The sequence below is a fragment of the Cladophialophora yegresii genome (assembly GCF_000585515.1).
Source record: "Cladophialophora yegresii CBS 114405 chromosome Unknown aczIN-supercont1.2, whole genome shotgun sequence".
In the NCBI taxonomy this organism is placed as follows: Eukaryota; Fungi; Ascomycota; class Eurotiomycetes; order Chaetothyriales; family Herpotrichiellaceae; genus Cladophialophora; species Cladophialophora yegresii.
The window spans coordinates 2,980,875-2,994,567 of record NW_006913046.1 but is presented as its reverse complement, the minus strand read 5'-3'; the positions used below and the strand labels follow the sequence as shown (position 1 = coordinate 2,994,567).

Genomic DNA, 13,693 nt, shown 5'->3' with positions numbered 1-13,693 from the left:
TCAGCTGAAGCTCACTCCCAATCCAAAGCGTTGATCCGCCTGTAAATGTGGATCGCTCAATTCAGCACTTTAGAAATGCGCGGATCCAAGCAAAACGTCTGAATCGTCGTTCTCGTTCTTCGCCTTCTTTACCCCATCACTTTCAGCGTCGCCGTCACCATTTTCCTGTTTCGTGGTCTGGACCTTCTCCGCCTCGCTTCCTCCATCTTCATCCTCTGCCTCAACGACAGGCGGCCTCTTCTTTCCCTTCTTTACGCTACCCTTCTTGCTGCCGGGAGTGTCGACTTCCCCAGCCTCGCCGTGATCATCGTCATTGGCATCGGTGTCAGCCTTGCGCTTGCGTCCACGACCCTTGGCGCTCGCAATCTTCGGCTCGCCAACAACGGCTTTGGCGCTGTTCAATGCACCGTTGCACAGAGCAGCGCCAGGTTTGATCGAGTTTCTCTCCCAGGTGAGCCCGTGATGTTCCACAATAGACTTGATCTTGGAGGAACTATTTTTGAGACAGCCATGTCCGTCAGCAGTGGTACTTGTCCTTCATTGAAGGTGAAGTGCAGGGAAACAAGCCGCAGACAAGAATGTGATCCGATAAGGTGAAATACAGGGAACCAAGCGATACATAGAAATGCAGCGGATAGATACGCAGATACGTAGATAATTAGGTTAACAGGTAGGTAGATGTCACATACGCATTATGCCCATGCTTGATCCCATGCTCCTTCGCGACGGCGTTCCAGTCCGGCTTGATGAGGTTGACTTGCTCGCAATTCTTGAAGACGCTCATGACGAACTCGAAGTTTGGATCGCCGACGCCGCTTGCTGAGGCGGAAACCCTGCTGGCTTTGGGGGCCATGTTCAGTAGCGTTTGTTCTGTGGCTTGGGTGTGATCAAGAAAGTTTTAAAAGAGCAGGAAAGGTAGATGTTTGGAGAGAGAAAGACCAGGTCCGAATCCCGAGGGTCAAGAAGAAAGTCAGTCGAGAAGAGAAAGTCCAGGTTCAAGTCCCGAGAGTGAGAAGATAGTCAGTCGACAAGAGAAAGTAAAGCGGAAGGTAGGGAGGAAGAGTCGAAGAGAAGCAGAGCCTCGGTTCCATATGGCGTCGTCACTTGGGTGGTCAAAAAGCGGTGGCATCATCCATGTTCCGTATCATATGGCAGGGAATGTGAAGTGAAGGGCATCTGAGCTTGTCATCAGCAACCTATTCTTGATGCTAAGCTCACAATGCAGACTGAGACGAAACGCATCTGAGTATCAGGCGCGGCTCATGGACGAGTGGATGAGTGGATGATAATAACATGAGCTTCAGTTACTGTACCAGCATCTGCACCAGCATCTGCACCGGGCTGTCCAGAGGCAGGATGTTCTATGCACCTGCAATGACTCCCAAGTAGAACGACTGTACAGGCGAATGCAGCGTCCAGAACTTCCTTGGGTTTGGAGTCCCAACCAGAATTGAGTTGATACTCGTAGGTACATAAAGAAATCATGGTGAAGTTCAAGCCGACAACGAGGGGAGCTGAGGAAGAACGAGGTCCCCAGAACACGACCACAAGAGCTTGATGATCCACCGAACAAACTGAGCACGCTAAGGCGTATGCTCAACCGCACTATCGACTAGCAGATTCCCTCAAAAAAGCAAAAAGTATCTCCAATTTTCCTACCAACCTTCCACCTCCCGTACAACAACCATCTTTGTCTTGTGGACAATATCGGAGATAGACCACGACCGATGTCTTCGGCCTCTTGGCTCGACCTGACCGAGTACAACCTCCTTCTTTTCAGTATTCGAGGGAGAGCTGGTCATGCAAAGTGCGTTGCCTTCGGAGCCCGTCGAGTAGAGAGTCGGAGCATTGTGCCCGCCGCCTACAACTGCATCTGAATTTGACATGCACACTGTTTTCGACGACGCCCCCTATCGCGGTGCGTAGTGCGTCCGGGAACAAGTCGAACGAACCCAGATTTCCCGAATTTCTTGTTGTGCCGATGGCGTTAGACAGGAACACATCCCTGTCAATTGAGAGCGGCCAAATGTATGTATTCATGAATGTACGTGAGGAAGACAGGATCAAGTATGGAAGTGTGAGAGTACGCGTGTATTAGCAATGTATTGCACACGGTCACATCTAACCTCTGGCAGCAGTGATGCACTGGAGGCATCAGAGAGTACCTACACACATACACACGCAAATACATATATATCTTTATCATCCCACCAATCAAGACAGCACTAAGCTAAGCCGCCTGATCTACCTCTGGCGTCCAGTAATTCTGATCCGTCACGACGCTCGTATCAAACTTGTACTCCCCCGTCTGCCGGCCCTTTAGATCCTGAAAGCCCTTCTCCGTCTGTAGCAAATACAGGTCGGGATCCTGCGTCATGTTCAAAAAGAACGGCACGTCCAGGCTGTTGATCGGCCCGTCGACCCACTCGACGCCCGCGGTGGAGATGCCCTCCCACTCACGCTCGATCGTGTCCTTCATCGCACGCGGCAGCTTGGTCGTCATCGGACACTGGTACCACTGGGCAAAGTAGTCGATCGCCAGCATGATGCGGTGGCGGTCGCTCGTGTTGGGCATCCCCGCGTGCCAGAGGCGCAGGTCGCGAAAGCAGATGGCGCCCTTGTGGACAGTCGGCTGCACGGGGGGCTTGACCTTTGCGCGGCCCTGCAGGTAGTCCTTCTTGATCCAGCCGCGGTCCGGGTTATCCTGCTGCTCCTCGCGCGGGTAGGCCGTGTGCGTGCCGCACCATACCTCGGTCACGCCGTTCGCGGGCCCGGTGTCCTGGAGGTAGATGTTCATGACGAGGCCCCAGGCGGGCACCTCGGGCCAGTTGTGGTGCACGTCGCTGTGCACGGCTTGGCGGGCCGTGCCGCCGGGGCAGGCGACGTTGCTGTTGATGAAGCGCAGCTCGGGCTTGGGACCCAGCAAATTCTCGCACAGGCGGATCATGTGCACGTTGGCGTAGATGTCGCGCGACAGGAAGTTCGGCTCGAGCGGTGGGATCTGGCTGACGTTGCCGGTCGCGGCCCCTTGGTTCCAATGCATGTGCTTCTTGCGCAGGTAGTCGACGTTGTCCTGCACCATGCGCTCGTACAGCCGGTCGATGATCTCCTCGGGGATGGCGTTCTCGAGCACCACGAACCCGTCCCGGTGGAAGTACTTGATCAGTTCCTGCAGCGTCTCGGGCCTCGTCTTGCCGGACTGGAGCTCCTCGTCGCTCAGCCGGATCACTACGGGGTTGTCCCCGTGCTTCTCGACGTCGGTGATCAGTCCCCCGTTGACGTATCGTGGTGCCGACTCGGCCGGGTGGTCCATCACCGCTGAGGGCGCCATGGTATGTCGTGGGCTGTTTACTACTGATGTGGTCGACGACAAGCTTGAGGCCCAGAGGAGGTGCAGCTCGAGACAACGGTGACTAAAGCGATGTTCGATCCACGGATAGTGTGGTCTGCCAGGTCAGGTCAGGTCAGGTCATATCTCATCGTCCATGCAAGTAAAGTGCTGTAACTCCCACCACGGGGCAGCACCGGGCAAGTTGACCGCCATGCGAGCAAGATTGTGCCGGTAATGATGTGCTGGTGCTCGGATGGTGGCGTCCGTCAAGATTTACCTAACGCCGCCTTGCTGCTCCAGGTATAGTGCAGTTGCCTTTCTGGGCTTCATGGGGGAGGGTCATGAAGCCGCCGAAGCGTGGCTGGTCACAGGCGTATTTAGCCTGATTTGATTCGGCCGTCCCCTTCTTAAGCTTGGTTGTGTTGCTCGCCTCAACCACCGATGGAGGCTTCACTGTCGACACTGCTTCTCCAATCCCGAAGCTAACCCTCGTGCCCTCCCGTGTCTTCTCCCCTCCACGCCTTTGGCCATCCCGCGTGCACCCCCGCAAAAGTCCCCATGATCACCATGAAGCTGTTGTTCCAAGATCAACCACGGAAACCTTGGCTCGGCTTGAAGCGACCCCAATATCCACATTGTAAGCTATACCTGTGCGGCGCTCTTTCCTGATTGGCTCCATGCAATCGCGGCTCAAGAAGAGCTTGCTGGAATAGGGAAGTGAGACACGACGGTGGTATCGGAGTAATGCCGATGGACCTTGGTCGACAATGACAGGCCCTCTCGCATTCAGATCATTCGCTTGCAAGAGTACAATCCAAGTCATGTTGGTACCCGTGTACCGTTTCCAAGAATCAAGCCGACTTAACCCCCCGTGACACGTAGAGTCTGCAGCCGAGGGTATTGCGCCCTGGTGAAGGTCGGTGTGTAGATGAGAAAGTGCTAATTTGGTGCTGATTCATCGCACGAGGCCACATCCGCCTTTCCCGGGATATACCCCGGATTCCGCCATGGCATCTCGTTTGCAGAGATGATCCCCTCGTCAGGCGTGAATAGAAAAGAAGGGCCAGTGGAACTCAAGAACCCCAGCCCGTCTCCCTCCACGGAAACCTGATCCCACCTCTGTCTGTTGACCAGCGTGCTGCCGTCTCTGCCAAAATGGTGAAACTCTTTAACAAAGTCCCGAGGACAACAACGCTGGTCGTTGGGGGCCAAGAGTACCCCGAGGTCAAATGGTGGAAGCACCGGTCTCTCATCCACCTGCACTGTCTGTGCGCGATTCTGCTGCTCTCCTCGGCCACCAATGGATATGACGGGTCCATGAGTATGAAGGCTTCACGCCCCATATTGCGTGCGGAAGAGCCCATCAAGCTGATCGCTTACAGTGAACGGCCTCCAGACGTTGGACTACTGGCAGAACTCCTTCAATCATCCGTCTGCTTCAATGCTCGGGCTGCTCAACGCCATCTTCTCTGTCGGCCAGGTCGTGGGGCTGCCTTTGGTGCCCTATCTCGCTGACCACATCGGGCGCAAGTGGACCATCTTGGTGGGCAGCTCGCTAATCTTCCTGGGCGTCATCCTGCAGACCGTCAGTATCAATATCGGAATGTTCATTGCCTCACGATTTATCATCGGCCTCGGCATCGTCTACACGCAAAGCTGTTCTCCCATGCTCATCACGGAACTTTCGCACCCTCAGTACCGCGCAAGGTTGACCACGATCTATAACACGTTGTGGTACCTCGGGTCCATCATTGCCAGCTGGACCACGTACGGGACCCTCAAAATGGAGAGTCAGTGGTCGTGGAAGCTGCCCAGTATCTTACAGGCGTTCCCTTCGGTGATCCAACTCTTCTTGATATGGCTGGTACCCGAATCGCCGCGATACCACATTGTCAAAGGACGTCACGATGTCGCCAAGAAGATATTCCAGCGTTTCCACGGTCCGGCGTCCGGACAGGATTTTGTCGAAAGCGAATATCGCGAAGTGCTGGAAACAATGGCACTGGAGAAGGAATTTGCCAAGCGCGGCATTTCGGAGCTCTGGTCGACCAAGGGCAATCGTCATCGGTTGTTGATCGTCACCACGGCTGGCATCTTCAGCCAAACCGCAGGATCTGGGTAAGTCGGTTCCTTCCACGTCTGATGAGATGTTCTTCGTTTTCAGAGTCTAGCTCTGTGGTGATGGGAGCTGAGCAGGGTTGACCTAAGCTGACCTCAACCAACAGCATCGTGTCCTACTACATCTTCCTGGTGCTCGAACAGATCGGGATCACAAACTCCAATGACCAGCTGATCCTGAACGGATGCCTGACCATCTTCAACATGTGCATTGCCACCGGCATGGCCTTCACGGTCGACAAGTTCGGACGTCGCCCGCTCTTCCTGACCGCGACCTTTGGCATGTGTTTCGCCATGACCGGGTGGACGATTGCGAGCCAACGGTACGGGGTAGATGGCACGGACGCCGCAGGCCGCGCAGTCATTGCCCTCATCTTCGTCTTCATGTTCTTCTACAACCTCGCCTGGTCGGGCCTGCTGATTGGCTATGTCGTGGAGATCTCACCTTTCTACCTCCGGTCGAGATACCTCACAGTCATGCTCCTTAGCGTGGCTGCGGGCTTGTTCTTCTCAAACTATGTCAACCCCGTCGCGCTCGAGAATATCAAGTGGAAGTACTACCTGTGCTACATCATTTGGCTGGCGATCCAGTCGGCCGTGGTCTACTTCTTCTATATCGAGACGAAAGGCCACAGCCTGGAGACGATTGCCGTGTGCTTTGATGGAGACGACGCAAAAGTCGGTGGCCAGGCGGCGACCGCAAAGGGGAAAGAACTTCTGGGGCAGCTCGACGACAAAAAGTCTCTCGATACGCACATTGAGCAGGTGCCGACCTTGGATAAGGACTGAGTTGTGACGGTTGTGACATGGTGACGGGACATGGATAACAGCAGCAGGTGTAAGCTTAGAAGAGTAGTGATGCATATAGTCTCTGGAAGAATACAGTAGTGTTGCATGGGGTACGAGTAGAAGGGGAAGAGGGAAGTGGGTGTGGCGCAGGTGCGCAGAATATTTGGGCTTCCTAATTGGGGTTGGCTTGGTTCGTGGTCAACTAAAGCAGCGACAGGTTCCGACAAGAAGGAAATAGACTCGAACCGCAACACTTCGTCGCCAATTTCACCATGACGAGGTCGGTGCTCTGTTCTCGTGTGTAGAGGCCCCATGCTATTCCTCTCTGGCGCTGTTGCAGCTCATTCCCGGAGTGTGGGAGTAATACCGGTCCAGTCTGCTATTGACGAAGAAGATCGAGCCCCTATCCAAGCTCCCGCTCGTCGTTTCCAATCTGCTTCGGCCTGAATGCGAATCTGCCACCAGGTAGCTGTCAAAGATGATGAACCGCAGAGTCGCCATGTGACTGTGTACTAAAAGAACCCAAGCTTCAGTGGAGGCGAAAAGCATTCCTGGTGCGTCACGAGCCAGGCGATAAATCAGCCCGTCAATCTTCGTCTTCTTCTGGCTTTGCCTCCTTAACCTCATCATCTCCTTCGCCGGCAGCTTCTTCAGCTTCCTCTTCCTGCACCTTCGGAAGTTTTGTCTTCTTCTTCGGAGCTGCTTTGCCCTTCTTGGCCGGGGGTTTATCGTCCCCGCCGCTGTCATCGTTGTTGGCTTTGCGCTTTTGGGCAGTGGTTGTCTTCGTGGTGGTTTCTCCGGCAGGCTTGCGACCCTTTCCACTGTTACCAGCTAGACCCCACTTTTTGAGGATACTCCAATGACGTTTGTAGCTGGATAACTCCGAGTTAGCCTTTGACTACAGGCGAGGACAGGAAGGGCAGCAAAGGCGGGGGGCAAGCAAAACCACATGGTGTCAATAATGTGGCAGAGACCCCACTCAACCGATCTGTTCTGCGAAGAGACAAGAAACAAAGAGAAGTGTGGCAGAATCACTTACCAGGCAGTCGCATTCTTTGCACCAAGCTCTTTAGCGACCTCGTCGTAGTTCGGCTTGGGCTTCTCTACCGTGTGCTTCAGGCAAGTCATAACGAACTTGAAGTCGTCGTTTTCGCTTTCGGCGCCAGCCATGGTGCTTGAGAATAAGTATCAGTGTCGTAGTGGACGAAAGGAAAGCGAAGACTAGCTGACTACATATGAGCATGGAGATTGGGCATGCTAGCTTACCTGGTGGTGCTGAGGATGAGACGAACAGGTTGGACGTGCGGAATTTGGAGGAGCAACCCTCGGCAGTGGACGGTCGATGAAGAGTTGGTGATTGATGTTTCGCGCTCGATGATTGAAGATGCTGAGATTGAGAAGAGGAATCGGGGAAAAGAAAATCGGGATCATGAAGGGAAGAAGCCAGGTTTATATAGTCGGCGCAGGCAGGGCATGGAAGGCAGGGCAGAATCACATGCTGAAAACGTATCCCAGATCAGTTCGACGAGACTCTAAGAGCCTCAGACCTGACCTCCTTTCACCTCGAGAGCCAAAAAAAGGTGAGGACCACACTGAAATCACGGCAAAAGTGAACAACGAGGTGAGGAAAGATCGATTCATTGTCTTCTCCCCCGATCCTTGCAAAAGCACATGAGCTTGTTCCCGCTCTCGTTATGGATCAGGCCTCTACTGCATATGCAAGCCGTCGGTTCAAAGCCCGCGTGATCTGATACTCTGCCATTTGTTCGTCGGCGTACCTTCCTGCCTCCGACGTCTTCTTCCCAGGCATGAAAGCCCCTTCGCCAGCGCCCAGCAAGGAATCAACCAGTTATGCTCGATGTCGGAGACCCGGGGCCGGACTGTCGACGAGGAAGGGGCGATCAAGCTGGTTGATGGAGTCATTCTTTCTTGGGATTCTCGGCCTCGTTTTTCCCGGTGTTCTCGACCTCGTCCTTCTTGGTATTCTCACCCTCGTTCTTCTTGGCATTGTCGACCTCGTCCTTGTCCGAATCTTCGTCTGAGGTCCAAGGATCGGCTGGCCTCGCAGGGATATGCTCGTACCATTCAAGCACCTCATGGAGCTCCATGAATCTCGCGGGTGGCGTAGGTGCGTTGAGTAGTTCGTACATCCAAGGGGGCCCCTCAAGTTCATCCTCGTCGGAAGTGACAACATCTCCATCCTCGGAAGCGAGATCGTCTTCATCCTTGTCGGAAGCGAGGGCATCTTCATCCTCGGAAGCAAGATCGTCTTCATTCACGGCGGAAGGGAGAGAATATTGATCCTCGTCGGTAGCTGGATCGTCTTCATCCTCGTAGGTAGCTGAAGCGTCGTCATTCTCGTCGGAAGCGAGAGCGTCTTCATTCACATCGCTGTCGGCGGCGGGAATTGTGGGCAGGGTCTCAGGCTTCGCAGCAGCTCTCTCCTTTCCAGGCTTCGCGTCCTTCTTATCAGGAGCGTCGCTGAGCTCTTTGCCTTCGACTCCGCTGTTGTTGGTGGGTGTAGACTGCATAAACTTAGCGAGAGCCTTACCGCGAGCTACAAGCAAGCTCCTGGCTGGCTCTAGGTTGGAGGTAGTAACGCTGACCTCTTCGCCTTCGACTCCGCTGTTGTTGGTGGGTGTAGACTGCATGACTTTGGCGTGAGCTTTACTACGAGCTGACTTCTCGTTGTTTGGTTCTTTGTCGGAAGTAGCAACGATGATTTCTTTGCCTTTGCCCTTATTCTTGGCCTTGACACCGTCCTTGACACGAGCTGGCCTGATTCTTGGAGGCGACTTGTCAGAAAAAGAGGCACGACCTGGCTTCTTTCTTGGAGGTGAGTTGTCAGAGGCAGGGCCGTCATCACCAATCTTGGCGGCGGCAGTGGCAGCAGCAGCGGCCCCTTCACCGCCAGCCTTATCCTTCACTTTCTTCTGTGCAGCACGCTTGCGCTTGGCACCCGCAACGAGGGGAGCTTTGGCACCAGCGGTGGCCTGGCCACCGTCCTGGCTCGCCCATGCAGCGCCAGCTCCCTCGAGTTCTTTCAAAAAGGCACGCACTTTGTTCCTGCAAGTGTGTATTAGTTTGCCTGATTATCCGAGAGGCATTAAGCGGATAAGGGGGGTCGAAGACTTACCCAGCACCGCCGACACTGATGTTAATCTCTGTAGCCAAGGCATCGTAGTCCACGACCGGTTTCTCCTTAGCATGCTTGATGATGGCCTTGTAGAAGTCCTCGTTGCTGACTGCAGGGTTGGTCATCTTGTCTGGTCTCTTGTCAGTTTGGTTGCCATTGTCTCTAGCGAGTGGTTAGGAGGTACGGACGAGACCAACGTTTTGCGGATGTAGAACCTGTCTGCTCTCTTGGAACACTCTTAGCACGCTGCTTAAGTCATATCTAGAGATTAACACACATACTAGGCCGTAGAAGGTTGTCAATGACTCGCAAAGGGGCAAAGCGCGTCGTGGGCGTTGGACGGTGGTGAGGTGCGGATGAGAGGAAGAAAACCTGCAATAAGACGGTCTTTTTGATTAGAAGGAGCTCACTGTCCGTGGAAAACCGCCAAGGAAAGGTCCATTGTTTCACAGTGAAGAATACATGATATGCGCGGAGCTGTTGGCTGTCGCAGGTCTGGCATGGATGCGCCGCGAAACAATGGACCGACCTTTGGAGGCGGCAACAGGACCCAGCGTCCTCAGACGCTTGGGGAACCCCATGGCCCTGATTATCCACGGCAACAATATGAGTGCATGGTCATCGAGGGCAAGACCGTCCATGGGAATGCTGTGACCATTGGTGCACGGATAAGCATTGTCGTGGAGTCGTGGACTGTGGTAGTTGAGGTAAGTACTCGAGAGATGGACACGCTTGCCTTGGCATCCCTTCTCTTTGTCTGGCGGGTGGACTGGTGACAAGCCATTAGAGCCGTGTCCATAACGTCGACCAGGCAAGCACGGGCTAGGCCCGCGTACCGCGCTCAAAGGAACCGACTGCTCTGCCATAAGCAGAAGGTCTAGTTTCCTGCACGGCTGAGACTGCATCAGTATCTGTTGGCGGTGGACGGCCCGGCGTAGTCTCCGAGGTCTTTTCATTTCATGGCTCCCTGCTTCGTCTCGTGGTGCAATAAGTGCGGCCCTGTATTTTCCCGTCCAGGAACAGCTGAGCCTGGTCATGCGGAGCGAAACGCCCGAGTGGGAGATCTGCCAGCCCTGTGGGCCGAATGCGAAGGATCGAATCCCGCTATTGTGGCAAGCCTCGCAAAGGAAGGGAACCGATCGAGGCAAAGCATATGGTCTATCCATGGTTGAAGCCAAGGTTGTTTGACTGCGCGACGACTGGGGCCATTTGATCCCGGCTTACCATTGCACATTCACGGGGAAGGAAACTGCAACCAATATCGGTGGGCATCAAATCCGTTACCAGTGGCACGCCGGCGAGGTTGCTGACCACGACTTACCCGGACCCTGCATCGCAGACTTCTGCCGATACCGAGGATCAAAGCCATACCAGCGACGCCCACGGCTATATTGTAGTCTTGTTGAAGATGTCCCTGGCTGAAGGTTTTACCGCAAATGAGGTTGGCTCTTCGGGGACATCGTTTAAGGGGTAGCCTAATCGACAGCACGGCCGATTGAACGAGCTCTCACCTTTTTGCTTGGTGGAGCAGAGGTCCGTATGACCATAACGCACAGGTAAGCGATGTCAGTCCTTGACCCCGAAGCAATTACCCCTTACAAGAATGACACCGGGAGTGCAATGGCCCGCCAATGCCACATGGCTGACACAATGCATGCATATCGTTCTTTGCACCGAAAATGACAAGGCGCCAAAGGCAGTTTACTATGTAACACCCACTCAGACTTCAGGGGTGCCTCCGGGCACGGGCTCCGGGCGAAACGAATGCGTGGCAAGCTCGCATGTGGAAATCAGCAGCATTGTGTAAACGAAATATTGTATATGCTTGCAAGGGTTGCAGAGCGTGGAAAGGAACAAACCCGTACGCACACATACAACAGCGACTGGAGGGAGTGGTGTGACGGGAAAGCAGGACGTTGGTTTTGGAGGCCAGAGCTTCCAGCTCGGTTGGGAATAGCGGCGCCTGGGCTCGCGTGTTTGGCGCGCCGCCAACCACCGTCTGGCGAGCATGGAACGCAGCTGAGTCGCTGACACGTCTCAACCCCCGGCTCGCTCCAGACCTGGCAGCTGGATCGCTAGAATTCCCACGTGGCCATCGGTGTAACCGATCGTGTGGCTTGTGCGCTAGTACCAAAATTACCGGTTGACCACATGGAGAAAGGATGCCAGAATGCCTTGGCTTTCAGCTGAGGCTTGCTTCGCTACCAGCGAATATCTATCTGAATGACGACTCGATACAGATGACCTGCATGGTTCGACGACTGTGGGCTCGGTACGGTGTTTCCTTAATGGTCAGAGTTGACAGAAAGGGACAGGAAGAAACCGGACTCGGAACTCGCAAACAGGACTTTGGCCTTGGATTTGGGCGGTCGATGACGGTCTAGAACAGCCTCGCTCGCCTTATACTCCCGGTGCGACGATTGGCACACACCAGAGAGTTTGATGGCGCTACGATGGCGCTTCGATGCTTTACGAGTCACTTCGACGCGACTTAGGGGAACGGCCGGAATCCAAGTTCTAAAAGATCTCACCGAAGGCTCACCCAGCTATTGGCACGATGCAACGGGAAGCTGGAACGGGTCTGGGACGTCGCACTGACGCTGTAAGACAGGGATTCGAGAGCATGGTCGCCGAAGTCGCTGCATAACAACCTCTAACCCGATGCTCATGTGATATTATACATGGTAATTACCCCAGCAAGTATAGCGATGTGCTCGTTGTAGAATAATGTACAGGCATTTTGATGTCCATCACTTCATGCTCCTCTTTGGAAGCTTTCGCAGCGGGCAAACCAATGTCGCCGATCGTCATACGCTCAGTGCTATCGACGCTCTCCTCGACAGTGCATCGCGTGTGAAGACGCTGCCATCGGCACCATTGGCCTAAAGACGGTCAAGAACGCCGCGTGCAGGCTCCCAAGGCCAGAGCCCGTCACCGTAACCTCTTCTGTCGCTCCAAGACGACCATTCGCTTTGTCGACAACGTTCGTATAGCATGATCCTTCGCGCGTAAACCGCTTCCTATCACCTTGTCGCTTGAACGCAGAAAAACAGAAGTATAAATTGCTAACATCCATGTCCAAGCGCTGTTATTTTTGGGCGAACGGTTGAGACAGTAAAGATGAGTTGTGCACCTTGCTGGTTGTCGGGTGCGACCCAGTCTTGAGGTATACTTTACCCCAACGTGGCAGGGGTATGACAAAGTTGGATGTTGCGCCTCCAGTATATCAATAGTCGAAGTGCGAGAGGCCGCGGCCGGTTCGCAAATGCACAAACTCACTTGGTCGTGGATGTCATGAGCTTGTTCGTGGACTGTGTCCCTTTGCAGCTCCTACTGTTTCACCTCCGTGGCAGCCCTTCTCGTGTCGTTTCATGTTACTCCGCACGCTGAAGTACTTTCCGCATCCTTCATGCTTGCATTTGTAGGGCTTTTCACCTGTATGTGAATACGTATGAATTTTTAGAGAACTCGGCCTTGAGAAGGGCTTGTTGCATGTCGGACAAATGTACCGTTCTTGGGTCTGAGGATATGAGGGAGGGTTGTTGGGTGGGTAATAATGATGGTGCTGCCACGTTGGAGCCATTGATGGGTTGATCGGCGGCAGACTTATACCGGGAAGGGGGCCAGGGAAGTCTGTCGGAAGCGGTCTTTGTTGAGAAAGTCCAGCGAATACTTGGGGCTCCACCTGACCCTCGCTTGACGGGGCTGTCAAAGAACGCAGCGGCTTCTCCTGAGGCAACGCGTCTGGTACTCGCTTGGGAAAAGTCGCTGGCCATGAATTGGATTCGGCCGAGGAAGGATAGGCAGTCGTCGGCTCAGTGACTGACGGGTACGAGGAGGGTCGTTGAGCGTACAGCTCGGGGTTTGTGCTCTGGTGGAGACCGTTCCGACCTGAGCTGATTCCAGGTGAGGTATTTGTGGGCGAAGGTCGCGCGAAGTCAAAATTCGACGTTGGCAGGAATTCTGGTGTTGGTGGAGGCAGAGACCTTGGGCTTGCTGCCATCTTCGTCCTGTCAGGGCTTATTCCATGTCCATGTGATCCCCCCGATATCCGTCGTACGGGATCGAATGTTGAAGAGGAAGCATTTCCTGGTGCTCGTCAGCATACGAAATTGGCCTCTCTACAGAGCAGACCCAGAAAACAGACCTTTGGCAGAGTGCTCACTGACTGGTCCGAGCAGGCTAGAGATTGATGGTAACGAGGGTCTGACTTTGTTTGTCTGGTCCATGGCACCGGATGCCAGCAGAAAGGCGTGTGAAGGTAAAGGAGGCTGCAGAGATCGACTCGACTCATACGGTGGAAGCAGCGCCAATGCCAT

At 54.3% G+C, this 13,693-nt stretch overlaps 6 protein-coding genes across 6 annotated transcripts; 1 reads left to right on the top strand and 5 right to left on the bottom strand.

The window, feature by feature from the left end:
* Positions 1 to 69: 69 nt before the first annotated feature.
* On the bottom strand, positions 70 to 853 carry A1O7_03013 (uncharacterized protein; the record flags this gene model as incomplete). Its single annotated transcript, XM_007757039.1, has 2 exons — positions 70 to 493; positions 690 to 853. The coding sequence occupies 2 exons, from the start codon at positions 851 to 853 to the stop codon at positions 70 to 72; spliced, it is 588 nt and encodes a 195-aa protein (XP_007755229.1).
* A 1,377-nt stretch (positions 854 to 2,230) lies between these two features.
* A1O7_03012 (uncharacterized protein) lies at positions 2,231 to 3,331 on the bottom strand (the record flags this gene model as incomplete). The annotated part of the gene is made up of 1 exon (XM_007757038.1): positions 2,231 to 3,331. One exon carries the CDS (start codon positions 3,329 to 3,331, stop codon positions 2,231 to 2,233), a length of 1,101 nt encoding a protein of 366 aa, XP_007755228.1.
* A 1,155-nt stretch (positions 3,332 to 4,486) lies between these two features.
* On the top strand, positions 4,487 to 6,238 carry A1O7_03011 (uncharacterized protein; the record flags this gene model as incomplete). The annotated part of the gene is made up of 3 exons (XM_007757037.1): positions 4,487 to 4,652; positions 4,714 to 5,449; positions 5,557 to 6,238. 3 exons carry the CDS (start codon positions 4,487 to 4,489, stop codon positions 6,236 to 6,238), a joined length of 1,584 nt encoding a protein of 527 aa, XP_007755227.1.
* Positions 6,239 to 6,824: 586 nt separating this feature from the next.
* On the bottom strand, positions 6,825 to 7,408 carry A1O7_03010 (uncharacterized protein; the record flags this gene model as incomplete). Its single annotated transcript, XM_007757036.1, has 2 exons — positions 6,825 to 7,110; positions 7,278 to 7,408. The coding sequence occupies 2 exons, from the start codon at positions 7,406 to 7,408 to the stop codon at positions 6,825 to 6,827; spliced, it is 417 nt and encodes a 138-aa protein (XP_007755226.1).
* A 749-nt stretch (positions 7,409 to 8,157) lies between these two features.
* On the bottom strand, positions 8,158 to 9,499 carry A1O7_03009 (uncharacterized protein; the record flags this gene model as incomplete). The annotated part of the gene is made up of 2 exons (XM_007757035.1): positions 8,158 to 9,304; positions 9,375 to 9,499. The coding sequence occupies 2 exons, from the start codon at positions 9,497 to 9,499 to the stop codon at positions 8,158 to 8,160; spliced, it is 1,272 nt and encodes a 423-aa protein (XP_007755225.1).
* A 3,173-nt stretch (positions 9,500 to 12,672) lies between these two features.
* Positions 12,673 to 13,693, bottom strand: A1O7_03008 (uncharacterized protein). The gene is made up of 2 exons (XM_007757034.1): positions 13,522 to 13,693; positions 12,673 to 13,463 (listed from the first exon to the last, which is right to left on the bottom strand). Exon 2 carries the CDS (start codon positions 13,148 to 13,150, stop codon positions 12,806 to 12,808), a length of 345 nt encoding a protein of 114 aa, XP_007755224.1. The 5' UTR covers positions 13,151 to 13,463; positions 13,522 to 13,693; the 3' UTR covers positions 12,673 to 12,805.

What these genes read in the sequence shown, in the direction of transcription:
- A1O7_03008 (XM_007757034.1), bottom strand. Translation starts at nt 13,150, where the DNA reads ATGGCCAGCGACTTTTCCCAAGCGAGTACCAGACGCGTTGCCTCAGGA.